At 33.5% G+C, this 26,263-nt stretch overlaps 6 protein-coding genes across 11 annotated transcripts; 3 read left to right on the forward strand and 3 right to left on the reverse strand.

The window, feature by feature from the left end:
* Positions 1-1,381: 1,381 nt before the first annotated feature.
* LOC105836468 (synaptobrevin homolog YKT6) lies at positions 1,382-4,108 on the forward strand. The gene is made up of 4 exons (XM_012680519.3): positions 1,382-1,605; positions 2,167-2,362; positions 2,447-2,718; positions 2,872-4,108. The coding sequence occupies exons 2-4, from the start codon at positions 2,173-2,175 to the stop codon at positions 3,007-3,009; spliced, it is 600 nt and encodes a 199-aa protein (XP_012535973.1). The 5' UTR covers positions 1,382-1,605; positions 2,167-2,172; the 3' UTR covers positions 3,010-4,108.
* A 326-nt stretch (positions 4,109-4,434) lies between these two features.
* LOC105836467 (NADH dehydrogenase [ubiquinone] 1 alpha subcomplex subunit 10, mitochondrial) lies at positions 4,435-6,477 on the reverse strand. The gene is made up of 4 exons (XM_012680518.3): positions 6,261-6,477; positions 5,401-6,042; positions 4,901-5,290; positions 4,435-4,694 (listed from the first exon to the last, which is right to left on the reverse strand). The coding sequence occupies exons 1-4, from the start codon at positions 6,327-6,329 to the stop codon at positions 4,527-4,529; spliced, it is 1,269 nt and encodes a 422-aa protein (XP_012535972.1). The 5' UTR covers positions 6,330-6,477; the 3' UTR covers positions 4,435-4,526.
* Positions 6,478-6,693: 216 nt separating this feature from the next.
* On the forward strand, positions 6,694-9,355 carry LOC105836470 (methionine aminopeptidase 1). 3 transcript variants are annotated; one of them, XM_012680523.3, is made up of 7 exons: positions 6,694-6,831; positions 7,380-7,431; positions 7,522-7,760; positions 7,881-8,103; positions 8,222-8,497; positions 8,608-8,811; positions 9,214-9,355. In XM_012680523.3, the coding sequence occupies exons 1-7, from the start codon at positions 6,721-6,723 to the stop codon at positions 9,222-9,224; spliced, it is 1,116 nt and encodes a 371-aa protein (XP_012535977.1). In that variant the 5' UTR covers positions 6,694-6,720; the 3' UTR covers positions 9,225-9,355. The 3 variants fall into 3 exon arrangements, with proteins under 3 accessions (XP_012535977.1, XP_012535976.1, XP_012535978.1); XM_012680522.3 differs by lacking the exon at positions 9,214-9,355 and having other exon boundaries at positions 8,608-9,143; XM_012680524.2 differs by lacking the exon at positions 9,214-9,355 and having other exon boundaries at positions 6,743-6,831; positions 7,505-7,760; positions 8,608-9,143.
* Positions 8,831-14,589, reverse strand: LOC105836469. Of its 4 annotated transcripts, none has more exons than XM_036291734.1 (6): positions 12,850-14,589; positions 12,637-12,689; positions 11,526-11,737; positions 11,090-11,433; positions 10,478-10,996; positions 8,831-10,324 (listed from the first exon to the last, which is right to left on the reverse strand). In XM_036291734.1, exons 2-6 carry the CDS (start codon positions 12,640-12,642, stop codon positions 9,456-9,458), a joined length of 1,950 nt encoding a protein of 649 aa, XP_036147627.1. In that variant the 5' UTR covers positions 12,643-12,689; positions 12,850-14,589; the 3' UTR covers positions 8,831-9,455. The 4 variants fall into 4 exon arrangements, with proteins under 4 accessions (XP_036147627.1, XP_012535975.1, XP_012535974.1 ...); XM_012680521.3 differs by having other exon boundaries at positions 10,478-10,969; positions 12,824-14,589; XM_012680520.3 differs by having other exon boundaries at positions 12,824-14,589.
* A 157-nt stretch (positions 14,590-14,746) lies between these two features.
* LOC105838189 (tubulin alpha-1 chain) lies at positions 14,747-16,884 on the reverse strand. The gene is made up of 3 exons (XM_012683550.3): positions 16,702-16,884; positions 16,159-16,381; positions 14,747-16,067 (listed from the first exon to the last, which is right to left on the reverse strand). Exons 1-3 carry the CDS (start codon positions 16,702-16,704, stop codon positions 14,941-14,943), a joined length of 1,353 nt encoding a protein of 450 aa, XP_012539004.1. The 5' UTR covers positions 16,705-16,884; the 3' UTR covers positions 14,747-14,940.
* A 1,732-nt stretch (positions 16,885-18,616) lies between these two features.
* LOC105838139 (chromatin modification-related protein MEAF6) lies at positions 18,617-24,015 on the forward strand. Its single transcript, XM_012683455.3, has 4 exons — positions 18,617-18,862; positions 19,265-19,468; positions 22,096-22,132; positions 23,028-24,015. The coding sequence occupies exons 1-4, from the start codon at positions 18,791-18,793 to the stop codon at positions 23,363-23,365; spliced, it is 651 nt and encodes a 216-aa protein (XP_012538909.1). The 5' UTR covers positions 18,617-18,790; the 3' UTR covers positions 23,366-24,015.
* The last annotated feature ends 2,248 nt before the right edge of the window (positions 24,016-26,263 follow it).

The following is a 26,263-nucleotide window of genomic DNA, read 5'->3' on the forward strand; positions in this document are numbered from 1 at the left end:
TAGTAAAATGTTAAGCTTAAATTGTTTATTTAATTATAAAGAAATAGACATAATTAAATTTGAAAAAGCTGTTAGTTTTTGGTATAAAAAAAGAAGACAAAGATTTTTATTTCTAGCAAATTTTAGTCGTGAAAAGAATGTTTATTTTTAATTGTTAATAATTTTGAAATTTAGGCATGATAATTTTTTCTTCAGCTTTTAAACGAGAGATTTACTGTCAGATTTCTTTGTTCTGATCGCGAATCAACTTGAGGAGTGTTAATTAAAAAAGCGACAATTAAATAAACCGAGACATATTCAGCTTATAAACACCCTGTAGAATAACAAAAGCGCAATAGATAAATAGAAGTTTCGCTTCTCCATTGTTGATGCAAAGAATTAACTATGCAGGTGGGAAAGCGCGACTTTCCTTTATTTTTTTCTACGTTCGAGATCGTATTGTTGACGATAATACGTGACGTCGTATCACAATTTTGTAAATGCTTTGAACATAATTAAAAAAAACGATTTATGGCATAATTACGATGGGCGGGAAGCGTAAACCTGGATTGTGTCAAATCTAAGATCTCATTTCTTTATATCACTTCTCTACATTGTCACGATGACAGGTTGCACGAACAACCGAAAGGTTATATCGCGCCGTTATAACCACTCCTGATTGTTCAACGCGTTAAAAACGTTTTAGTGAAGACTCAAACCCAACTTAGCAGAGATTCAAACCGAAGTTAGCGAAGACTCAAACCTAAGTAGGTTTAAATCTCTGCTAAGTTCGGTTCGAGTCTTCGCTAAAGCGTTATCTGATGGCCGCATGGATGTAAAGAGTGTAAACTAGGGCATTGTGCATTATTTGGTCTGTTCTTTTTCGGTGCACTGCTGCACTGGTGCAGTAAGTTAGAATGGGAAAAAATATATTTATCTTACTTTAATAGCGTTTTCGATTTGTTGACTTGACCCGACTCCGGGTAAATGGTCTGTTCCTTTTATCTTCATTTCTTGCACAGTTTATCACTTTTTTTGCAGTGGAAAAGAACAAACCATTGACTCGGAGTCGGGTCGAAAGTCAGCAAATCGAAAACGCTATGGCCTAGTTTACACCGAGCACTTAGTACGCGTATCAAATAGTAAATAACTAGTGAATGTGTTTAATCATTGGCTGATCAGCTTAAATTCACTACTTGATACGCGTACCAAGTGCGCTCGGTGTAAACTAGGTTTATAACTTGTGGTCTGTTCTTTCTAGCTGCACTGTTGCACTGGTGCAATAAGTTAGAATGAGAAAAAATATACTTGTCTTACTTTAACTTATTGCACCGGTGCAACAATGCAGCTAAAAAGAACAGACCATTGTTGCACCAGTGTAGCAGTGCAGCTAAAAAGAACAGGCCTATGATCAACATGGCCGTTCTTGTACCTCGCAGGTCGCAGGTTCGAGGTGATGGTGATTGTGTACGTCGTAAAAGTACAATGTGTTTTCTCAGTGAATCACTACAGTGAGTGAGTGTTCTGTTGATCATCGAATTGTACGAGCGACAGGATTCGCCAGGATTCGTCATTATAACCAAAGATTCCGCAAGTCGTAAGAGTATAAACTGTAAAAAGATTGACGTAAGTTTGATATTTTTAAACACAAAAACTATTATTATTATTATTGATATTATTATTATTACTATTATTACTATTATTATTATTATGGAATCTGTTACGAAAATATCTTGTCTTCAATTTAATAAGATGACTAATTTTGTAAATTTCATATATTTTGTACAAGTTACAGTTGAATATAATTTTTTGCAAATTCTTAATTTATCAGATTTATAATTTTTATTTTTTTAAGATTAATTTGTTATCTATAATTTTTAATAAGATTTTAATTATGATAATACGAAAAACATATGTGACATAAAGTTTTAGGCTGTGTTCCAAAGTTCACTGCCAGTACTGAAAATCTATAGTCCACGTTACATATACTATAGATTTTTAGTACTGACAGTGAATTTTGGAACACAGCCTTAGTTTATAAAATTAATTCTGCTGATGTCCTATATGATTTTATTACAATTTGGTATATATATGTGTGTGTGTGTTTGTGCGTGTGTATGTGTGTGTGTGTGTGTGTGTAAGTATTTATTATTGAATAAATTTTAATAGTTTATTTTACTTTTACAGTTTAAGATGGTAAAGTTATATGCGCTGACTGTCCTATACAAAAGTCCTACATCAGCAATGACACTGAAAGCTGCTTATGATGTAGAGTCATTCTCTTTTTTTCAAAAAAATAGTATTAAAGAATTTATGTGTTTTGTGAGTAAAACCATTGTGGAAAGAACACAGACATGTGCCAGGCAAAGCATCAAAGAAGGAGGTATAACTGAATTATAATTATAACTGTAAATTAACTTTTTGTATATTATATGCAAACCATATTATAACATTTGATCTTCCATAGAATACATGTGCCATGTGTATGTGCGAGCCGATAATCTCGCTGCGGTTCTTATCTCTGATCATGAATACCCTAACAGAGTGGCACATACTCTGATCACGAAGGTGATGGACGAGTTTGCAACTAAACATCCACCATCAACGTGGCCTGGGCTCAAGGAAGTTACCGCTGACTTTCCACAGATCAATATGTATCTAGCCAAGTATCAGAATCCAGTTGAGGCAGACGCGCTCACAAAAATGCAAAATGATTTAGACGAGACAAAAATTATTTTGGTAAGTCTTCATATTTTTCTTCTGCTTAAGAAATGTACATGTTGCCTCTAAGAGGCAATTTACTTGATCTGTTAGAATCTCTATTTGTATAATAATTATTAATTATAATAAATATTGTAAAAATATTTATAATTTTACATATTGTTTTACCAGCACAATACGTTGGAGGCAGTGCTGGAAAGGGGAGAGAAATTGGATCATTTAGTTTCCAAGTCGGAGGGACTCAGTGCTCAGTCAAAGGCGTTTTACAAGACCGCACGAAAAACCAATTCCTGCTGTAGTTTAACTTAGGTTATTGTTTTAGCGAGCTTTGCCGCTTTAATATTTCGATAAATGTGACTTTACAATTATTGCCGTATAAAAAGACAAACGGATATTTATATGAATAATGGAAGAAAGGGTTGATGGGAAATGGGAGGAAAAAGAGGCAAAGTTTAGCAAACGAAGAAGGATAATGGAGGATGTCGATCTACTCCAATTCTTTAGTGGGACATGTATACTGATTTAATGAATTTCTAATTAAATAACGGGCAAAAAGCGAACCACTGCCGGTTTCCCCCAGTTAAGTGAAATTTTTTATAAGGATGTTACATGTAGAATTCATTTACTCGCGAGAAATGGTCCTAAACAATTGCATAAAAGAATTACTTCCGAGATGAGTTTCACGCGAGAATGACTGTAATGGAACCCCGACAGTGTTAAAGTATCGCCTTAAACACATTCCGAATGTTAATTGTATCCTTGTTACATGTAAAAGAAAATGCAAGTATAGCGCGAGGTTTATCGTAACAACATCGTGAATCGATAGATGCAACGCGGTAAGGATAATGGACGAACACTGAATCTCTGTTCGAACGATTAGGTTCCAATATAACATATGACCAGTGTGAAATAATCAAAAAGCCTTTTTGATGAATAGAATTTTTGTAATCTTTAATAATAATTTTATGTTTTGTAATCGCGCGATTTTATTATAGTTATGTTGAAAAGTTATTCATATTATAATATCTAAACAGGAAAATATTGCAAACTTTACAAAGGTTGTCTAACAGTTTACTTAACATGCATATGTAAACCAATCCTCATCCTTTTTAATGTGGATAATTATGTATCATTAATTATACCAAAATAATCAATGTTTACATATTTCATCAAGTTGAACAACGGTTACGATTATTTGTCATTTGAACTTCAACGTAAATAAAACTCTGATGTGTCTTGACAAAAAAATATATTCTATGTTTAATGTTTAAGTGACAATTGTAATCTTTATACTATGTATGTTAAAGAGTATGATGAGCCAGTAAATATATATTAATATATATTTTCAAATGTTAATGTTATATAATGTATTCCAAAAAGAAATAATTTATACATATGGTATATACAACTCTTAATGGTGAAATAAATTTATTTAAACATTTCTTTTATGTACATTATATGTGTGTGTGTGTGTGTGTGTGTGTGTGTGTGTGTGTGTGTGTGTGTGTGTGTGTGCGCGCGCGTGCGTGCGTGCGTGCGTGTGTAAATATACAGGATTATTACTACATCAACATTATATATTTTTTAAATTTAGAATAGATTTTCTAAATATACCAAAATTAAGAAAATGCATCCATATGTATATATTTTTATTTTAAAAATGATATGAATTAATTTACTTCATTATTAAATATAGCACATGAAATGAAGAAAATTAATTCAATAAAAACTAGGTGGAGACATCTTCCAGTTGGAAGTAAAATTTATTTTTACTTCAATTATTGTTTACAATTCTATATTTTTCCTAGGTCTATTATCTTCTCGTCTTACTGCATTGAAGCAGTCTTGAGTTTCTTCATTTCTTCAATTAAGACATCTATTTCACGGGCAGTAGGTCTTAAGGTTCTTAAATTAAAATATCGATCCTTTTTCCACAAAATATTTTTGTCTCCCAACACAGAATTAAATCCTTTAACGTACAGAGATCCAGGTACCTATGATGAGATTAATAATTACATATAAAAATTCCTTTAAGTTAGGAAAATCAAATCTCTATTGCTTTCTGTAATTTAATTTTTTCGCTGTTTGATTTGTTACTTGTTATTGTCTATTATATATGATTAAATGGTAACTAATTAAATAATAAATTTATAAAATTTCATTGAAATCTTATAATTATATAATGTGTATATATCTATACCAATTTCAGTGCGTAATATCTTTCTTCATCTTCTTCAGCTGTGTAGTGTAATTCTGGTACTGTATATTCATTTCTCGCATAATCCATATGCAAGTAATATCTCTTGTCATAATGTATCCTTTTAGTTCGTAGGTCCTGAACACTTTCAAATCTCCAATCGGCCATTTTTTTAGCTGTCTTATCCTCATAATCAAAGTTTAGCATTTCAATATCCTCGACCATAGTAGAAACATCTCCCTCGTTTGTCCAGTCATAGACCAACACATGAGAGTGTGTAATAATATTTTTTAGGTAATCCAATTTGTATATATTTTCAATATCTTGTAGATACTCTGAAGTGAGAACTTTTGAATTCACTTCGTATGGTATGCCTCGTTTTTTAATCTTTTCCTGTAGACATTGATATGGGGAAAAATAACATTTATACATATATTAAATACATAAATGTGTGAAAAAAAGTAAATAGTCATGTACCATACATGACAATGAAGTAAAATCACCTTAACGACATTCACAGGTATATCCAAATAAACGATTAAATGGGGCCTGAGCATCTGCATCTTAGCAATGTCAACGACATCGGTGTAAAATTTTAATGCCTCTGGACGCATGTAACCAGCATTTGTCATTGCTTTGGCAAATACATAGTCGGTATAAAAAGAACGGCTGAGCACCACTCCTTGACCCGTGGACAGCAAGTGTAGCAGGGCAGTGATGTACTGATCAAACTTGAGTTGAAAGTAATGAAATTGGAACATAGGCACATTGGGATGTTGCGGATTGGTTAGGAATTTCTGCACATCGCATGACTGTGAGTTCATAGTTAATCTGTCATCCAGCGTACGTATATCATATCCATATTCATTTATGTAATACTCGTCAAAGGTTGGCGGTGGAAGATAAACCATCTCAAACTCCTCGGCTAATTTTGCGGCTACTTTAGACTTTCCTGCAGCAATCGGACCTTCAACAACGATCACCTTGGAGTTCTCATCGCATCGATCAACCATTGGATCAAAAAACTGTGCCCATGCACCATACTTTTTATGTAAATAGTCAAATGGCGGGATCCGGCGTTGATTCACTCGTTTAGCCTTTTGTGAAATGTATGCCAATTGCATCACATTACTGGTAGCTGTTACCTGTATAATCCACATAAATAAAAAGTACAATGACATTTCATTCTGACACAACTTGTACTGATATATACATTGACATGTATATTGACAATATTTTACAGTCATAAAAAGATATAATTTTTATAACAACTCTGAGTCGTATTAACGATTAATTTAATTAACAACATACTTCTTTCGTAGAATGTTTGTACAAACCAAAAATAAAATCTGTTAATACTAACCTTACATAATTGCCTAGTAAGATTATTGTATCCGAATCTGGCGATACCGACACGAGCGAGTGATGCCATTTTATTATATCGTTCTAAACGGAGAGAATTAATTATATTGCTCGTTATGAATTAACATGCGAAAATAACATTGTTCGATATACTCAAGATGTACCGAAATCACGAAATAGCAAGACCAATTCGGTATCTCTTTACTGCATTTGTTGAAGAGAGTATGGGCATGGGCCACTATGGGCCACTATGGTTCGAAAGGTGCCTTTTCATGCTGACGCTTGACGCTCAATACCTACACTTTTCTAGTGCTCTACTTATACAACAAATGCTCGGTCTATACTTACTATGTCTATGGTGGCGACTGGCGACACTGGCGACAGTGGCAACTGGTGGCAACTACGACATTTGATGTTTTTTTTACACGTTTAACGATCAGTAGAAAAATTTAATTGAAGTAATGTCGATAGCATTCGGAATGTGCGAGACACCCGGTTGTAATGCCGTTGCGAGTCTTCAATGTCCAACTTGCTTGAAAATCGGCATCCAAGGTTCATATTTCTGCAGTCAAGTAAGACACACCGTTGCATTATTTTAGGTTAAATACTTCTTCATTTCGCTTTCCCAATTTAATCTTATTTCAACGTATATTATAACGTTATTATATATTATAACGTTATTATTTAACTCTGGAATGCTATTCAAATTTTTTTATTAACACATTAATCGTATTCTGGAGGAAAATTTACCTACAGAAATTTTTCACTTTTTCATGTATATAGGTTTTTTTAAGATTACAAGATGTTGAACTAACTCGAGTTAATTAGTTTGACTTAGGCCTATTTTTACCAACGTAGATTAACTTTAATCTTGGATTAAGTTACTCTTTATCTCTTTCTAATTTTTGGAACTAGAATGAGATAACAAGTAAATTAAACCAAGATTAAAATTAATCTACGTTGGTAGAAATAGACCTTAAAGAAATTTTTATTAAGCAATCAAAAGTTTAATGATAGAAACTACATTAAACTTGAATTAATATTTAGATAAATGTATAAACTTGAATTAGTGTAGATGAATTTTTATTTAGATCAATTAATAAATAACTCTAATTTTTAGAATTGTTTCAAAGGTAGTTGGAAAACACATAAGGTTATTCATCAATTGGCAAGTGAGTATCGTCCTTTAATAAGTGTCATTTTATCAATTTTAATGACATTTTTCTTGTTACGTGTAACACAAAGCATTTGCACATAACCAGAAGGAGAAAATGGAAATAGAGTTGCTGACACTTATAATCCTTGGCCAATGTACAATTATACTGGAAAATTACGACCATACAAAAAGGAACAACGTAGAGAGGTCCCTGAGCATATCGCTAGACCAGACTATGCCTTACATCCAAATGGGATACCACTCAGTGAACAAGCTGTAAAAGGTTCTGGCCAGATAAAAATTCTTGATGATGAAGAAATTGAAGGCATGAGAGTCGCATGCAAGGTATGCTACATGTGCTGAGTTGGAACAATACTAAGGAGAATATTGCTTTTGTGGGTGACATTATGTCTTTAATGTAAATACATTTCAATTCAAAGTTGAATCTTTCAAATTGAATTTCAGCTTGGTCGAGAAGTCTTGGACGAAGCTGCAAAGACGTGTGATGTTGGTGTTACAACAGCTGAAATTGATAGAGTGGTGCATGAAGCTTGTATTGAAAGAGATTGCTACCCATCGCCGTTAAATTATTATCAGTTTCCCGCTAGCTGTTGTACTTCTGTCAACGAAGTGATTTGCCATGGTATACCTGATACTCGACCCTTGCAGGATGGCGATATTTGTAATGGTAAAAAGTTTGTCAATGTAATCACATCACACGCATGGAATCGCGTGCGCGCGCGCGCACGCATACACACTACAGAGAGGACTTATAATCACTCAATTGTTTTTTTTTTTTTTTCTAGTTGACGTTACAGTATATCACAATGGTTTTCATGGAGATTTGAACGAGACTTTTTTAGTGGGTAACGTAAAACCGGAAGTAAAAAAGTTGGTGGAAGTGACATATGAATGCTTGTCCAAAGCCATTGACATTGTAAAACCTGGCGAAAAATACAGAGAGATTGGGAATGTGATACAAAAGCATGCACAGGCCCATGGTTTCAGCGTAGTTCGTAGTTATTGTGGCCATGGAATTCACCGTTTGTTTCATACTGCGCCGAATGTACCGCATTACGCCAGTGAGTAACTTTCCCACCAAAAGAGTGATTCTCTCTTTCTCTTACAGTAAATTTGTACTCTCGATTCAAGTTCTCGAAGCTTTATTTCAATATAAACTTTTATTATCTAGAAAATAAAGCAGTGGGTGTTATGAAACCTGGGCACTGTTTCACAATCGAGCCAATGATATCTCAAGGTACGTGGAAAGACGAAACATGGCCCGACAATTGGACGGCTGTTACATTGGATGGTCAATGGTCAGCACAATTTGAGCATACTCTTTTAGTAACGGAGACTGGTTGCGACATTCTTACGAAACGGTTTGCGAATAATGGTAGGCCTTGGTTTATAGATCACTTGTAGTAGTTTTCTACTTCTTTATTTTCCTGCAACTGTCTAAATTGTTGCGAAATTCATGTGAAGGAGTCTTAGTTAAGTTGTCTTCTTGTACATTTTACAATAATACAATAACTTTTTGTCTTTGCAAATGTATAGTAATAACAAAAAAAGGAATAAACAGTATAGTTGAATTACCCTTACAATTTTACATAAAGATATTTGCTATGTATATTTTAAGTACTAAATTCTAAATTCAAATTTACACAGGCGAGAGAAAAAGTTAAAAATATGCCTAATAAACTAACAATTTGTACTTGGAGTAAAGTATATCAGTTATACATTATTGAAATTGTCATTGATTCATCTATTACATATATGTACATGCTCTTATTTAAAGCAAGTAAGTGAAATTTTGCGATGGACAAAGATATTCCAGCCTGATTACCGTCAATGGGATGACAAATGGAAATATGGTATAATATGCACACCTCGTCTTCCAAAAGCATAAATAAATAAATGTATATATTAATTTACATTAATTACAACATATTCTATTCCTATCTTTTTCTAACAATTTCACTAATTTTACTAATTATTAATGTAATATATGTATGCGTCCTCTCTAATATTTTTATTTTTTTAAGAAGGCAAACGACTATCAAACTCAATATGGGGACCATTATCGTCCAAAGTGACCGATTGCATATCTTTAATTTGCCCATCTTCACTTTCATATTCGTACTCGTTGTCTATATCGTCTTTTCTCACGTCATTTTGGTTGTCATCATTGACGTTCATAGTATAGTCACTCTCGTCGGGTACCGTAATTTGTAGAGGTAACTTTTCGTTCTGCATTATATAATTTTGTCTGTGGTTGTGCTGCTGTTGCTGACTGTTCTGATTTAATTTCGGTTGATTATACTTTTGGTGTTCATAATCATCGATTTGCGACTTGCTACGGTGATTTAACACATCATTTTCATCGTTTTTATGATTAAGCGGCATTGATTTTTCTTTCTGCACAGTTTCTTTCTCCTGTTTTCGAAGCTGACCAATGAGACGACTGTTTACGTTACCGGCAGCGGCCAAAGCGGCCAATTTTTCAGCAGTTTCTCTATTAGGAAGTATCGTATAGAATCTTGTTGATATAGCATTATCGTTGACTACTTTATCAAAATATGTCGTCGGATTTCTTTGCTGGTTTATTTCCCGATATTGAATATTGTTTTTGGATTGTTTGGTATCACTAATTGGATACGTAAATTCTTCGTTAGGATGCGAATTGTCATTTTGTTTACGTACATGTACCGAAGATTCCGAATTATGATTATAATTTGCTGTGATGCTTTCCGAGGCATAATCTTGGTCAGGTAAAAGTTGCTGTTGTCGTCGCTGTAGCTGGTTATTTTGTTCATCATAATTGAAAGAGTGCATTTGCGGTTGAGAAAAGCTTGTTACTGCTTGATCTAATGCTTGACCGAGTTGGTGCTGAGAAATATATTGCTGATCTAATAATCAAAAGAATTTGATAAATATAACTTTTATTCGTAGCATCGACTCTTTGTCGTATAATATTTCCTAAGGAAGAAAGTTGCAGTTGTACGCGCGCGTGCGTGCGTGCGTGCGTGCGTGTGTGTGTCCTATTTATATAAATGCATTACCTGTTGTATATCGCTCGGCGAGTTTGTGTGGAAAATTATTTAATAGACTATATAATTGCGAGGCTGATAACGGTGACCCTGGAGCCGGTTGGTCTACGTGAAGGTCTGCTGGGATCTGCTGCGCTATGGTGTATGGTGTTTGTGGAATGCCAGTGGCAGGAAATCCAACATGTAGGGAACTATGAAGATTCGTTTGCATTGGTATGTTTGACTGGCCAAAAGGTTCAATTGATACAGTCGAACCTATGATACTCGTATCTGAGTTATCTTGTATCGCAGGATGATTTGCGAAAAGCTCGTTGGATTGTGGCTGAGGATTATTAATTATAATCGAGTACAGCCTTGATATATCCAAATCTTGTGGTTGGAAGATGTCCGGCTGGGCAGTTTCATAGTCCTTTAAAGTCACATCGTTGCTTTCTGTAACTTGGTATTGATGTTGTGGTGGAATCACGCTCGTTGCTGTTTCTTGCGACGATAGATTGCCCATGGCTGATACAAAAGTGATTTTTTTAGGATCTATGTGTTAGAAAATAATATCAAACTGTTGTCATCTGAATCTTGACTTGATTTCATCTCTTAGCTAAAAATTTATAATGATGTAGTACTTACTTTGTGTAGGAGTAATCGAGTTATAATAATTGAAATCTGCAATATCGTCTAAATTAGTGGTGGCCAAATTAGTATTGTACGACTTATCCGCTGGATTCAGATTTGGCGCGGGAATGGTATGGATAGGTCCTTTATCGTCATCGACACCTCCTCGATGAGTAGATGGTAAAACTACTAATTCTGATCTGTATTCTGGACTATATTCCAGTACCTTGTTTATAGAAAAAAAATCTTTAGTAGAAGCACGCTGTGGCAAAATTGGATGATTGTTTAAGGATACTGCTCGCATTGGAATTTGATTTTTCCAGTTAGTCGACAAAACATTATATATTGGCCGACGAATCCTACAATTGAATTGTGAAATGATAACTTGTGTGTGTTTAACGGAAAGAAAAATGTACAAACAATAACTGTTAAAAAGTATTTGTTCTCGTACCTGTAATTGGCATGTTTGTAAGGTACTCTTTGGTGAGATAGACTACCACCGATATGAATGGCATTTTCCATAGATATTCTTTGATTAATAGGCCGAGATTTTTTTAATACTATCATTGGAGCATATGGTGAAGATAACGGTCTTCTAATCTTATTCTTCGCTTCGGAAAGACAGATACACACGGCAAGGAGACAGCAGATCCAACTAGTTGTCTACAATTTGGTTTATATAGTGTATCAAATTGATTCTCTATTTCTCTTCCTTCGAAAAATTTCAACAAGAAGACTAAGAAAAATTGCTTTTGTGTGCTATTTTCAAAACAAATTGTAAGAGAAAACGAAACGGTCTTTATTTTACATCATCGCTGCTTTAATATGTTATTATAGCTAAAATTAAAGAGTTGTAACAAAGGGACCATGTCATCCGTGTAGTTACGAAGAACCGTGTATCCATAAAATCAGAGAGAAAATTACCAATTGTAAATCGTTAGTGCGCTAAATGTGGGACATTGTGCTACATTGGTGTTTGCAGGAAAAGCGAGCATAACCAGTTTAAGGAACAAGAAGATAATGTGAAAATGCGACAAATAATCTAATTCTGCAAATTAATATCGTATGAACCATGTTTCATCTGTTGCAGCATTGCGATAACAAATATCGAATCAACGTATTTGTTCTCTATTGAGTAGCGAATGGATGGATATGAGATTTTTCAGACGCACACATACTTTACTTTTAAATTTTTTAAATAATCCTCCAATTGTTAAAAAGCTTCTATTTGGAAATATAAATCACTGAATTAGTGATCAGTTACAAACTTAAAATAAAAACTAAAAGGGGCGGGGGGTCAGATATACATATATCTTACAATATTTATCAATGGCGTTATTTTTTATGAATAAAATTCATAAGTATTTCACATATTCACGTAGTCTACACGCTTATAACAATTCGGATTAAACTTGACAATTTAGGCAAATTTATTATAATAATTTAATACAATATCCCAATAGATTGCAAGAAATATCTTTTGTGTAACACTGAAGAAATCATGTAATAGCACAAATACTTTCGATGAGCATTGTAAAATTTTTGCACAATATGTAGCTTACCTTCATAATAATTTATGCTCTTGTCGACTAAAACGTGCAAAACTGTACCGTTCCTGTTATGAGAAATTATCAGACTGTTTATTTTTTTTCTTTATATATATATATATATATATATATATATATATATATATATATATAAATTTAGCTTTCGATAAAAGAGAAACAAGTTAATTTGACATAGCTGTACTCTTATAAATAAGGAAATGCGCGCACGGTGATTGACCATCGAAGAAGCACAACACGTTCTGCACACAATTAGGTCATTGTCCTTCATTTATACTCCGAACCGGCGAATGTATTATTCGAGACTAAAACTGACTTCCTACCTCACCAATTCGCAATAGTAACCTGAGAAGTATCTTTACCTTATCTTACTTTATCTTATCGATAAAATTGGGAGAAAAAAATTATTTATTTGATGAACAATTTTATCAACACACAATTTTAGTTTTATATATATTTTTGTATTTATATTTCTCTCGTAAAAAAAAAACTTGATTCTTCCCAGTAGATAATTTACACATATAAAACTTAATTATTGTCAAAAAGTTATTAATATGACATGACATATTGTTAAATGGAAGAATTACAGCTGCAAACATTTTTTACTGACAATCTATGGAAACTGGCATTCTTGGAGATAATTCGAAATTTAAATAAAAAATAAATTTAATGGCAAATGAAATAATGGAAAAAAAGTTTTTAAGTTTAAGATCATTAATGAAAGATAATTAGTTATTTTACGTATGGAAAAATAGAATATATTTTTTTACAAAGCTATGAGTTCTTGCTCGCAAGACTGCAAATCAATTTGATCAAACGCGTAATTTGGTCACGCTCTCGCAACGTTTCTCTCCATATCCTCGTACCAGACTCGCTTGAGAATGCAGTCATGCAGTTGATACACGCGGTTAAAACTGCCACATGTGTGTGATCCAGTGACCTATATATGTAATTGCGAAAAATGTGACATGCTCATAGAACCAAGAAGAAAAAAATATGTGAGGCAGCGTAAAATCGTACATTTATTTTTTTACATAAAACAAGCCAAACTTTGCACATATTTATAAATTTATACGCTATACATAATTTTTAATTGTATGATCATTAATTTATATTATTGATGTGCATGTAATTTTTCTATTTCAACTTCAAAGAAAAATGTATGTATTTGTATCTAACACTAAATAATAATGTACTTTTGTAGGATCAATATATATCAAGACAATCTAGACAAGAATATCTGGAACATTGCCAATTGTGACATAACGCGTCAAGTTTGATGAAATAGAATTACTTTTTAAATAAAATATAAAAAGAAATCTTTATTCTTTTATCGATATAACGGTATTTTTCGTGTTCCATTTTGTTCATCCGCACATTTAATTACATCACGGCTATTCCGTTATACACTGTGTAGTATTCTGTTAAGGAAATTGAGGTCACGTTACATTTTTTTTTAATTCTCTCGCGATGTTTTGAAAACCACAAGATAAGAAGTAGAAAAAGTTAATTTTACAGAACAATTGCTAATAAAATATAATTTTCTTTGAAATAAGAGTACTTATATTTATAGAAGAATTATTTATATGGAATGTATTTATATATATTTAACGATTAAAGAAGAAATAAATTTATATTCGCATAATATTTAGATTGTCAGAATTTCATATACATGCTCTAATTAATATAATTGATCATTCGATAAGAAGCAAAATGGATGACAACGATATAGTATAACGGTAATTAAATGTACGGTTGGCTAACCAACTAAAATTGACCAAATTACAATAACCGCTAATGATAATGGAACAATTATAATAATTATTATACTCTACACATAATTTCACTGAAATAATAATTAAACTTATAAGTAATGCTATACAAAATAACGTGTAAAAACATGCATCGATACGCTACAACAATCTAAACAACTGTTGCGCATTACTATATATTTATCGAAGAAACACGGATATAAAAAAAAAATTTTCGCGAGAGCCAGCAAGAGCGAAAAATATGCAACTTATCGATAAATCAAAATCCGATGGTTATTACGATAAAATAAATTACTATTAAAAAAAAAAAGAATCAACGACACAAACCGTATATATTAGTCTCCAAATGAAGTGATTTATTTGTACAGTTGATTATTAACATAAATGAGATTATTTATTTTGGCTTATATAAGCTTGTTCTACATTACCCAAGAATGAAAGGAAAAAAAAATGGACTGTCTAATAAAGCGGTGAGAGAAAGTAAAAGGGGGGGGGGGAGAGAGAGAGAGAGAGATCCTTAATATTGTCATTAATATTCCTCAGCTCCTTCTCCTTCGCCCTCCGCGGAATCCATCCCGACTTCCTCGTAATCCTTCTCGAGAGCCGCGAGATCCTCACGTGCCTCCGAGAATTCACCCTCTTCCATACCTTCGCCAACGTACCAATGAACGAACGCTCTCTTAGCATACATTAGATCGAATTTGTGATCCAAACGAGCCCAAGCCTCCGCGATCGCGGTAGTATTGGACAGCATACAAACTGCGCGCTGCACCTTAGCGAGATCACCACCGGGCACCACCGTTGGGGGTTGATAGTTGATACCGACTTTGAAACCAGTCGGACACCAATCGACGAATTGGATGCTACGCTTGGTCTTAATGATCGCTATCGCAGCATTTACATCCTTGGGGACAACGTCGCCTCTATAGAGCATACAGCAAGCCATGTATTTCCCGTGTCGGGGATCGCACTTGACCATTTGATTGGCAGGCTCGAAGCAAGAGTTTGTAATTTCGGCAACAGAGAGCTGCTCATGATACGCCTTCTCCGCGGATATGACCGGAGCGTAAGTCACCAAGGGAAAATGGATCCTTGGGTAGGGAACCAAATTGGTTTGAAATTCGGTCAGATCGACATTTAGAGCGCCGTCGAAACGCAACGAGGCAGTTATGGAAGAGACAATTTGTCCTATCAGTCTGTTGAGATTGGTGTACGTTGGTCGCTCGATATCTAAATTACGACGACAAATATCATAGATAGCCTCGTTGTCAACCATAAAGGCGCAATCTGAATGTTCGAGGGTGGTGTGTGTGGTCAGGATAGAGTTGTAAGGTTCGACTACAGCAGTGGAGACTTGGGGAGCAGGATAAATAGCAAATTCCAATTTAGACTTTTTTCCGTAGTCCACGGATAGACGTTCCATCAAGAGAGACGTAAAACCTGAGCCAGTACCACCACCGAAGGAGTGAAAGATGAGAAATCCTTGCAGACCGGTGCACTGATCGGCCAATTTGCGAATACGATCCAAAACCAGATCGACAATCTCTTTCCCGATGGTATAATGACCACGGGCATAATTGTTGGCGGCATCCTCTTTACCCGTGATCAATTGTTCAGGGTGGAACAACTGGCGGTAAGTGCCTGTACGAACCTCGTCTGAAAGTCACAAGCGTTATCGTAAATCTTATATTGCAGTTGTCGACTTGAAACACTTTTTCTTTCATAGTTAAATAAAGTCAATACGAACCCACTACTGTTGGCTCTAAATCAACGAATACCGCTCTGGGAACGTGTTTGCCCGCTCCAGTCTCAGTGAAGAAAGTATTAAAGCTATCGTCACTTCCTCCGATGGCTTTGTCAGATGGCATCTGGCCATCCGGTTGTATGCCATGTTCCAAACAGTATAGTTCCCAGCAAGCATTTCCAATCTGGACCCCAGCTTGACCGACGTGGATAGAAATGCACTCGCGCTGAAAGTCACAAAATACTTTGCATAATCCGTATTCTCGTACTTTCTTTTCACATGCTTTTAATTTTGCTAATGGTATGCTCCGGTAAGATATAATTTGTTATGCTAACTCTGAAATTTAAAGATTGCAAACAATTTTTTCACTGGAAATGAATCGAGGAATTCGCTCTTCAAATTAGTTACGGCAAGGGCGAAATCGGGCGGGCCGGTATTAATTAATTGTAAGAGCGAACTCCCTCAACTCGTCCGATCCGTATATATGAGTATGGATATTCAAATTTTGTCAAACTTTCCAATTTACAATTATCTTTGAGTACTCACCATTTTATATTTCGAATAATTGAACACAAAAGCTGAAACAAACGATCAGTAAATAAATAATAAAAGTTCCCACTACTAATTGCGCATAACGATAAAAATGCACGCAACGCCGGAACGGAATTAAATCAAATTAAATGGAATCATAAAAGCAATCAAAAGCAATGGCTGCGTTTTCAGCAGAAAAAAGCAGCTTTGCAACTGTGTACAGTCGGACCTCTCATTGACCTAAGGTCTGTTCGCGTCACATGCTCCGACATGCTCCTATTCACCCCAACGCACTCCAATACGTTGATTCCGATGACGCCGACCTATTAGAATGCGTTGGAGTGAGTAGGATCAGGGCCCCTATTCTTGAATTCATTCGCAAGAGAAACGTATTCGCAAATTCTGTTCTTACAGAAAAGTTAAAAATTTATTGGCTATCGTATGGCTTTCAACCAATAAACTTGCAACTTTTCTGTTAGAGCGGGTATTTGCGCATACGTTTTCTTGCGAATGAATTCAAGAATAGGGGCCCATGTCGGGGCATGGCGACGCGAACAAACCACAATACGTTGATTCCGATGACGCCAACCTATTAGAGTGAGTAGGAGCATATCGGAGCATGGCGACGCGAACAAACCACTAGTTTACACCGAGCACTTGGTACGCGTATCAAATAGTAAATAACTAGTGAATGTGTTTGATCATTGGCTGATCAGCTTAAATTCACTACTTGATACGCGTACCTAGAGATACTATTGGTTTGTTCGCGTCGCCATGCTCCGACATGCTCCTACTCACTCCAACGCATTCTAATAGGTTGGCGTCATCGGAATCAACGTATTGGAGTGCGTTGGGGTGAATAGGAGCATGTTGGGGCATGTGACGCGAACAGACCCTCTGTTATAGGGTCTGGGGCTCTATTCTTGAATTCATTCGCAAGAGAAACGTATTTGCAAATTCTGATCTTACAGAAAAGTTGGAAATTTATTGGCTATCGTATGGCTATTAACCAATAAACTTACAACTTTCTGTTAGAGCGAGTATTTGCGTATACGTTTCTCTTGCGAATGAATTCAAGAATAGAGCCCCTGTTCGCGTCACATGCCCCAACATGCTCCTATTCACCCCAACGCACTCCAATACGTTGATTCCGATGACGCCAACCTATTAGAATGCGTTGGAGTGAGTAGGAGCATGTCGGAGCATGGCGACGCGAACAAACCAAGAGATTCGCCAATGTGCCGTCTTGGGGTAAAACCGGATATCGGATATGACGTTTTCGATGGCGGTTTACTCTGTTTTCTTTTGACAGGTGACAGGTGACAGGTTAGATCGGCTAGGCTTTCTCTGTCAGTTATATCTATCTTTCTCTTTCATACTTCCGGTTATACCCCAAGCGACGGGAGCCAATCAGAAATCGTTAACGCATTGGCGAATCTCTGTTATAGTATCTCTACGCGTACCAAGTGCTCGGTGTAAACTAAAGCATTTAGTATAGCCACGGGACCAACCATGGTGTTAGCCCGGATTTACAATAGTGTAGTAAGCCTTAAGCCATAAGGAATTAACCAATTATATTCGATTATTCTTCTCATATTCGAATATAATTGGTCAATTTCTTATGGCATAAGGCTTACTACACCTATTGTAGATCCGGCCTTAGAAGACAGGTGTAAGCCCGGATCTACAATAAGTGTAGTAAGCCTTATGCCATAAAAAATTGACCAATTATAGTCGAATATGAGAAGAATAATCGAATATAATTGGTTAATTCTTTATGGCTTAAGGCTTACTACATTATTATAGATCCGGACTAACAATTTCGAGGATGCGCAGTCGTCAATTTCCTTCGACCAATCAGAATTTTATCCAAGATGTCAAAAGCAATATGGCTCCTCCCATATTATTGTGAAAAGGCACCTTTATGTTCTTTCATCATGCACGAAACAAAGTAATTCCTCCTCCGTGTACTATATACTTAAAGGACATATTAGGACATTAATAATCTCATGCAAAGTGCATATATACAATAAATACAATATTTATATTTTCTGAATTTTCGATCAATGTTATAATCGTTTTAATCACTTGACGAATTCAAAAGATGTCAACAAAATCTCCAGTAGATTTACGATCGGAGTTGGCGGAATTGGTAAAACGCAAAGCCGAAATAGCTGTAAGTACCCGTGTAAATTTTTATATCTATTATCATGCATGTAGCGTTACATATTCGTATTTTCATATGCATTTATTTGTAAAACGCAAAACATCAACATGTTTTAATTTTATCTTAATCATAAATAATCAATAGTCAATTGTACATGCGGTTTATTAACTTGCAAGATCATGATGGTTTAAAGGGAGCTCCATAAAGTTAATCTGATTGTAGGTGATCAAGAAACTTGAATGTAGTTAAACTTTTGAAAGAGAAAAGTAGCTGGTGTCTGTCGCCGATCGATATCAAATATATTAATTAATTTTATAATGTTGCAAGACACTTGTCAATAATAATTATCAATAATTTGTTTAACAAATATTTTATAGACAGGCAAATTTTTATAAAGATTAATTTTTCCAGGAAACGTTAGCCAACTTGGAACGTCAAATATATGCTTTTGAGGGAAGCTACTTGGAGGATACTCAATTATATGGAAATATAATAAGAGGCTGGGATAGGTATTTAGCGAGCAACAAAAATACCAATAGTAAAGCTGACAAGCGTAACAGGAAATTTAAAGAGGCAGAAAGATTGTTTTCTAAATCATCTATTACATCCATGGCCGTAAGTAAATGCTACTAATCTGTTTAATGAAACTTTCTTTAATATGCATATACACATTTAATTTCATACACATGTGCACACATCTGTGTACACACACACACACACACACACACACACACACACACACAGAGAGAGAGATATGTGCACATGTGTGCGCTATATAAGTTTCCTTTCTAAAAAAGGGCATGGCATCGATACTCACATCTCTCAAAGTATTGTTGTCGCTTTTCCGCGATGCCGATTAAACGTGCGTGAAGTTAGCATCTCAAAGTTTAGCATCTCATAAAAATACTGCAGAATTACTTGCATCCAGCATAGTTCTACAGTTTTTGATAGGTTTCAACAATAGTTCCGTTGAATTATCTATTTTAATTAAATTTTTATAAATGAGATGCTAACTTCCAAAATCACATAATAGCATCTCACCGTATTTCGAATATACGACCACAGAGAAGACTAAATCTATAGAGTTCTATCGTTTAGAGACGTCCTATCAATAGTTCTGATGATTAAATTAATGAAAAAATAATTTTTTGTTACAAAACATACGTATATATGCGTGTACGTCTGCGCACGTGGATTTGGTGTAACTGGCATCTCAGATAAACAAAATTAATTAATTTAAAAATTTTTAAAGTATTTTTCAAAAACTATCTAGATGGAAAATTTATATTTATAGGTCTAGACATGAGATACTGGTTGAATATTGATAGTTCTATTTCTTTTAACGCAGTTTCCATATAGATACGGACGCGTACAATAATTTTCTAAAGAGTTTCGGTAATATAAATAATTAAAACATTTTTTAAACAATTATTTTGCCCGAAAAACTTGAATTTTGAGGGCTAGACGTGAAATGCTAATCGAATATCGACAGTTCTATTTATTTTAACGCAGTTTTCATATAGTTCTGGACGCGTACAATAGTTTTTTTTAAAGTTACGGTGTTATAATTAATTAAAACATTTTTTAAACAATAATTTTGCCCGAAAACTTTGAGTTTTGAGGGCTAAACGTGAGATGCTGTTCAAATATCGACAGTTCTATTCATTTTAACGCAGTTCTCATATAGTTCCGGACGTGTACAATAGTTTTCTATAAAGTTACGGTGTTATAATTAATTAAAACATTTTTTAAACAATTATTTTGCCCAAAAAACTTGAATTTTGAAGGCTAGACGTGAAGTGCTAATCGAATATCGACAGATTTATTTATTTTAACGCAGTTTTCATATAGTTCCGGACGCGTACAATAGTTTTCTAAAAAGTTACGGTGATATAATTAATTAGAACGTTTTTAAACAATTATTTTTCCCAGAAAACTTGAATTTTGAAGGCTAGACGTGAAGTGCTAATCGAATATCGACAGATTTATTTACTTTAACGCAATTTTCATATAGTTCCGGACGCGTACAATAATTTTCTAAAAAGTTTCGGTGATATAGTTAATTAAAACATTGTTTAAACAATTATTTTGCCCGAAAAACTTGAATTTTGAGGGCTAAACGTGAGATGCTGTTCAAATATCGACAGTTCTATTTACTTTAACGCAATTTTCATATAGTTCCGGACGCGTACAATAGTTTTCTAAAGAGTTTCGGTGTTATAATTAATTAAAACATTGTTTAAACAATTATTTTGCCCGAAAAACTTGAATTTTGAGGACTCGACGTGAGATGTTGGTCGAATATCGACAGTTCTATTTCTTTTAACGCAGTTCTCATATAGTTCCGGACGCGTACAATAAGTTTCTAAAGAGTTCCGGTGATATAATTAATTGAAACATTTTTTAAACAATTATTTTGCCCGGAAAACTTGTATTTTGAGGGCTAGACGTGAGATGCTGTTCAAATATCGACAGTTCTATTTATTTTAACGCAGTTCTTATATAGTTTTGGACGCGTACGATAGTTTTCTAAAAAGTTCCGGAGATATTATTAATTAAAACATTATTTAAACAATTATTTTGCCCGGAAAACTTGAATTTTGAGGGCTAGACGTGAGATGCTGGTCGAATATCGACATTTCTATTTCTTTTAACGCAGTTCTCATATAGTTTTTCATATAGCAGTTCCGGACGCGTACAATAAGTTTCTAAAGAGTTCCGGTGATATAATTAATTGAAACATTTTTTAAACATATTGTGGTCGTATATTCGAAATACGGTGAGATGCTATTATGTGATTTTGGAAGTTAGCATTTCATTTATAAAAATTTATTTAAAATACGTAATTCAACGTAACTATTGTTGAAACTTATCAAGAACTGTAGAACTATGCTGGATGCAAGTAATTCTGCAGTATTTTTTGAGATGCTAAACTTTGAGATGTTAACTTCACACACGTTTAATCGGCATCGCGGAAAAGCAACAATAATACTTTGAGAGATGCGAGTATCGATGCCATGCCCTTTTTGGAAAGAAAGGATAATTATTATTGCAATTGTTATTTTTAAAAAGTAAAGAACTAAATAGTGCGCGCGTAGCGTTGTTCTAGTACCATTTAAAAAATTAAATTTTAGCTGTACTTGTTTTTTTTTTTTTTATAAGGTTCTGTGCATGTAATATATTAATTTGTCAAAATTTATTTAATACACATTAGATTAATTTGCATTATTTTTTTATTATAGGCGGTTAGCGGACTTGTTGAGAATACACAAGAAAAAAGTAAGGACCTCAATGGATATTTGTAATCATATTTATTTGTTTATAAAAATACTATTTTTGTATTTTATATATTTTATTATTCTCTTTTCTGTAGAAATAATAGCAATTTCAATTTTATAAATATGTTTAGTAGTAGTATAAATTCGTTTATGTTTAATTGAAATTATTCAGTATTGTTATTGTATTACTATGTTATAAATAGAATATATTTGCACTCTGATTTGCAATCTCATTTAGTTTGCTTCATGTCTGAAAGACTAAGATTAACATCTGATGTGCTAATAAGAAATTTAATATTTTTAATAAAATTAAAATTAGTCCATATATATATAAATGTGTTATATTATGTTGTATCTATTCACGAATGTAGAGTAATTAATGTAGATTGATTTGAAGCGTGATGCCAAACTTAAATGATTTCCTTTTTTTTAGGATCCAAATAAAATTGGTTGCGACATATCTGTGCTTAGTAGTACATAAATATTTAATGATAAATTACGATTGTGTAGTTCTTTTTTCTCTCTTTATTTTTCTCTTAATTTTTAAATGTAAATGATGCTGCATGTATATTTTAAAGTATGTGTGTGTGTGTGTGTGTGTGTGTAATGATAATGCTTTTGGAGGGAATTAGGGTTGATTAGTATTTTGCAAATATGGTAAATATAGTATATCAATTAATTCGAAAAAAATGAATAATATTTATCACACAAATGTTTATCTAATGATATAAGAAAGAGATAATGCTGTGAAATCAGTATATGGAAAAAAAAGTTGAAATTTCGCTTGTATGCACCTGCATATCTCCATCTGCAATCGATATCTATCTTCCACTGCTTGCTTTCTCTCCAGTTGTATGCCCTATTTTATACCGTTAATATGAGATCCCTGCTTCCAGTTGAACGATACAGCGAATCAGAGTCTCAGATTGGAAATAGTGGCAGCGAGGACAATTGCAACTTTGGCAATTCAAATGCAATTCCTTCCAGCAATAACAAAGAAGCTAGTGGAAAAAACCATACTTCTATTCAAACTGGACATATCCAAAATAGTGGCACTCTTAATAGCTCGGATAATACCTCGATTCAATTTACTAACGGATCAATATCCAATGGAAATTTAGAACATATTACCACACCTGTCAAAGAATGTCACAGTAATAGTAAAGACTCCAACAAAAATAAATCTGGAAATAATGCAAAAAAGAATAGCACGAAAAGAGCTAGAAATAGATAGAAATATTAATGACATGTGCGTTAGCGAAACGTATGAATTCTTTTTTATTATTAAGCAATACAGACGTTGTCATTACCATTGTCATTTACGACTAAATTCTTTTTCACTTGTAATCTTAACATCATATTTGATGTTTGTTGCAGTAAGATCCGAAATGTTATTAAACATAGCTATCCATTGTTGTAGTAATAACAAAAACAAAATGTTTATCTTAATACATAAAGTTGTACTGATTAAATTTACACATTTTGTCTCCTAAGTTAAAGTAGTTTTATTATGTTTCATTTCATTTTTGTGTCTACACACACACATGCGCGCGCGCGCGTGTGTGTGTGTGTGTATAATACACATTCCACAATTATATAAACATACATTTCGTAAGTATTTGTGATGTTTTTTGCAGTATTAATTTTTGAGAAGCTATTTTTAAATTTTGTGAACAAATTAGAAAGTAGAAGAGATATTCATGAGATGTGCATACATATACGAATTAAAATTAATAATCTTAACATAATAGATCCTTCAGCTTTCTTTCTAAATGTGTACGTGTGGGTGCAAATATGTATGATAGCAATTAAAACTGTATGTAATTCTACACATATATATCAATCCACACATTGTTTTAATAAAACGATTTATTTAACAAAATATATCGACTCAAAATTTCAATTCAATTTTTATAAACGCTAAGAGATACAGTCGTCAAATTATGTATAGTTTAATATTGACAATTTGGTTAAACTAATTCATGATCTTATATAATTTTACGCCTACGTAAAATAAAGAATAAAAAGGATAAAAATGTCTCTTATCTGTCAATCTTTAAAATCTAAAGATTATAATTTTAAATTCCACTAACAATAAAAAAATTGGAATTTTGATACAAACTGATAATTTTCCAAGTATTTTGGAGATTCTAAGAGTAAAAAAATAAACCTTTCTCTTTATATCATATCTATATGTAAGTTTTATTACCAACAAGAGATCTATAAAATACGAGAGAATTGAGAAACGCAATTTCTTCGAAAAATATAATACACATGACAAACACTGAAGAATTACACTAGAAAATTATTAAGTTTTATATACCGATGTATTACATATCCCAGATAGCACAAAATATTTATAAAATATTTATAAGAAGGAAAAATATTTATGATAAATATTTTATACATATTTTTATGTCCGAGTTTGTCAGGTATAAAAAATTATGATAAACATTTATGAAAATATTTAAAATAAATATTTATACCATTATTATCAAAGAATATAAAAAATATTTTAAGTTTATATATCATAAATATTTTTCAGTACATTAAAAAAATATATTCTATATATTGTTGATAATAATTTTTGTATCACTTCTAATAAATAGTTTATGAAAATAATATTATATAATCTTTAAAAAATATTTTTTGAAAATAAATTTGTAAAATATTTATAAATATTTAATAATAATTGTATTTGTGCTATCTGGGATATGTATGTTATATATACATGTAGTGTGTATTAAAACTTAATTTTAAGGCACGAAACACACGATATAATGGAAATTGAATTATTTGCGCGTGTGTAAACACCACTTAAAAATGAATTAAATTAAACAAAAGAAAAAAAACACGCGTATTCTCAAGTAAAAAAACTTACATATATTTATTATCTGTATCACTCATCAAAAATGCAATAGCAAATAGAACGAAATGCATAACATATATATTATATGCAGATATTTTATGCAGGGTATTGAAATTAAATATTACAATAATACTAGATAGCAATAGATTAATTGTTTTCCTTGTACACACAATTTATAAAGAATTTAAATTTAAATTACTTCTTCGCTCGCTCGTTGATGTTATATGGGTGTATGGACGGAATTCATAAGCCTAATTTACACCGAGCACTTGGAACGCGTATCAAATAGTAAATGACTAGTGAATGTGTTTAATCATTGGCTGATCAGCTTAAATTCACTACTTGATATGCGTACCAAGTGCTCGGTGTAAACTAGAGCATAGACCGATCTTAAGTTCAAGAATTGTCTTCGAGCCGACTTGAGACTTATTACTTAAGCAATGAAATAACAGCATTGACGTCTCAAGCTCGTGCTTAAGATGGGTCTTGAATAAAGCCTTCGGCACACGATATGATTTTTCATGCTAGATCGCATACGAGGAATCTTAATACGTGTCCCGTGGCTCGGATGATTATGTCACCAATCATAAGCCAATGGCTTAGTTTACATCGTGCATTTGATACGCGTATCAGGTACCATATTCGTATCAAATTCGTACTAAATATTTAGTACGCACGATGTAAACGCTGCCGGATCAATTTGGTACGAGCGTATCAATTGTAGGAGTATCGTACTAAACTGATACGCGTACCAAGTGATACAAATGTCGATGTAAACGCATAAAACGCATTTTAGAGAGAATTTAGCAATTGAGCATAACCTCAGTGCTAAAATCTAAAAACCGGTGTGAAAATGTCTTAGTAGGAGACATCAACATGAATTAAATTTGTATTATATTTTTCACAGTACATGCTTAGTACATTCGATGTAAACGCGCCCGTACTAAGGCTTTGGTGCGCACCAAACTTAATACGCGTACTAAGGTTTTGACGATGTAAACTAAGCCTATGTTACACATCGATTGTACGATTCGTAAATCCTCCCGTAACAGCTTCCACTTGAACTTTGCAAATATTAAACTTTTCTTCAAGCAATCGTTTGCTTCGCAACATGATTGCGATGTGTGTAATGTAAATCATGAGACAACTCAAATATTTTTCTTTTTTTATAAAAAAAACTATGTTTTTAGCAACAGTTGCAGGTACTTCTTTACCTTGTATTACCGACGAGATGCTATTAAAGATCAACCCTTTTACGAGAGT

This window comes from Monomorium pharaonis, chromosome 9, assembly GCF_013373865.1.
Source record: "Monomorium pharaonis isolate MP-MQ-018 chromosome 9, ASM1337386v2, whole genome shotgun sequence".
In the NCBI taxonomy this organism is placed as follows: Eukaryota; Metazoa; Arthropoda; class Insecta; order Hymenoptera; family Formicidae; genus Monomorium; species Monomorium pharaonis.

Excerpts from the sequence above, each read along its gene's own strand:
- LOC105836469 (XM_036291734.1), bottom strand. Across the intron at positions 11,434-11,525 it reads TACAAACATGCCAATTACAG|GATTCGTCGGCCAATATATA; the intron begins GTACGAGAACAA and ends ATTCAATTGTAG. Across the intron at positions 10,997-11,089 it reads CTCGATTACTCCTACACAAA|ATCCTAAAAAAATCACTTTT; the intron begins GTAAGTACTACA and ends TCTAACACATAG.
- LOC105836467 (XM_012680518.3), bottom strand. The coding sequence starts at position 6,329 with ATGGCATCACTCGCTCGTGTCGGTATCGCCAGATTCGGATACAATAAT. Across the intron at positions 6,043-6,260 it reads TTACTAGGCAATTATGTAAG|GTAACAGCTACCAGTAATGT; the intron begins GTTAGTATTAAC and ends TGGATTATACAG. Across the intron at positions 4,695-4,900 it reads GATATTACGCACTGAAATTG|GTACCTGGATCTCTGTACGT; the intron begins GTATAGATATAT and ends ATCTCATCATAG.
- LOC105838139 (XM_012683455.3), top strand. The coding sequence starts at position 18,791 with ATGTCAACAAAATCTCCAGTAGATTTACGATCGGAGTTGGCGGAATTG. Across the intron at positions 18,863-19,264 it reads AACGCAAAGCCGAAATAGCT|GAAACGTTAGCCAACTTGGA; the intron begins GTAAGTACCCGT and ends TAATTTTTCCAG. Across the intron at positions 19,469-22,095 it reads CATCTATTACATCCATGGCC|GCGGTTAGCGGACTTGTTGA; the intron begins GTAAGTAAATGC and ends TTTTTATTATAG.
- LOC105836470 (XM_012680522.3), top strand. The coding sequence starts at position 6,721 with ATGTCGATAGCATTCGGAATGTGCGAGACACCCGGTTGTAATGCCGTT. Across the intron at positions 7,432-7,521 it reads GGTTATTCATCAATTGGCAA|AAGGAGAAAATGGAAATAGA; the intron begins GTGAGTATCGTC and ends GCACATAACCAG. Across the intron at positions 7,761-7,880 it reads GCATGAGAGTCGCATGCAAG|CTTGGTCGAGAAGTCTTGGA; the intron begins GTATGCTACATG and ends ATTGAATTTCAG.
- LOC105838189 (XM_012683550.3), bottom strand. Across the intron at positions 16,068-16,158 it reads TTTAGAGCCAACAGTAGTGG|ACGAGGTTCGTACAGGCACT; the intron begins GTTCGTATTGAC and ends TGTGACTTTCAG.
- LOC105836468 (XM_012680519.3), top strand. The coding sequence starts at position 2,173 with ATGGTAAAGTTATATGCGCTGACTGTCCTATACAAAAGTCCTACATCA. Across the intron at positions 2,363-2,446 it reads GCAAAGCATCAAAGAAGGAG|AATACATGTGCCATGTGTAT; the intron begins GTATAACTGAAT and ends GATCTTCCATAG. Across the intron at positions 2,719-2,871 it reads ACGAGACAAAAATTATTTTG|CACAATACGTTGGAGGCAGT; the intron begins GTAAGTCTTCAT and ends TTGTTTTACCAG.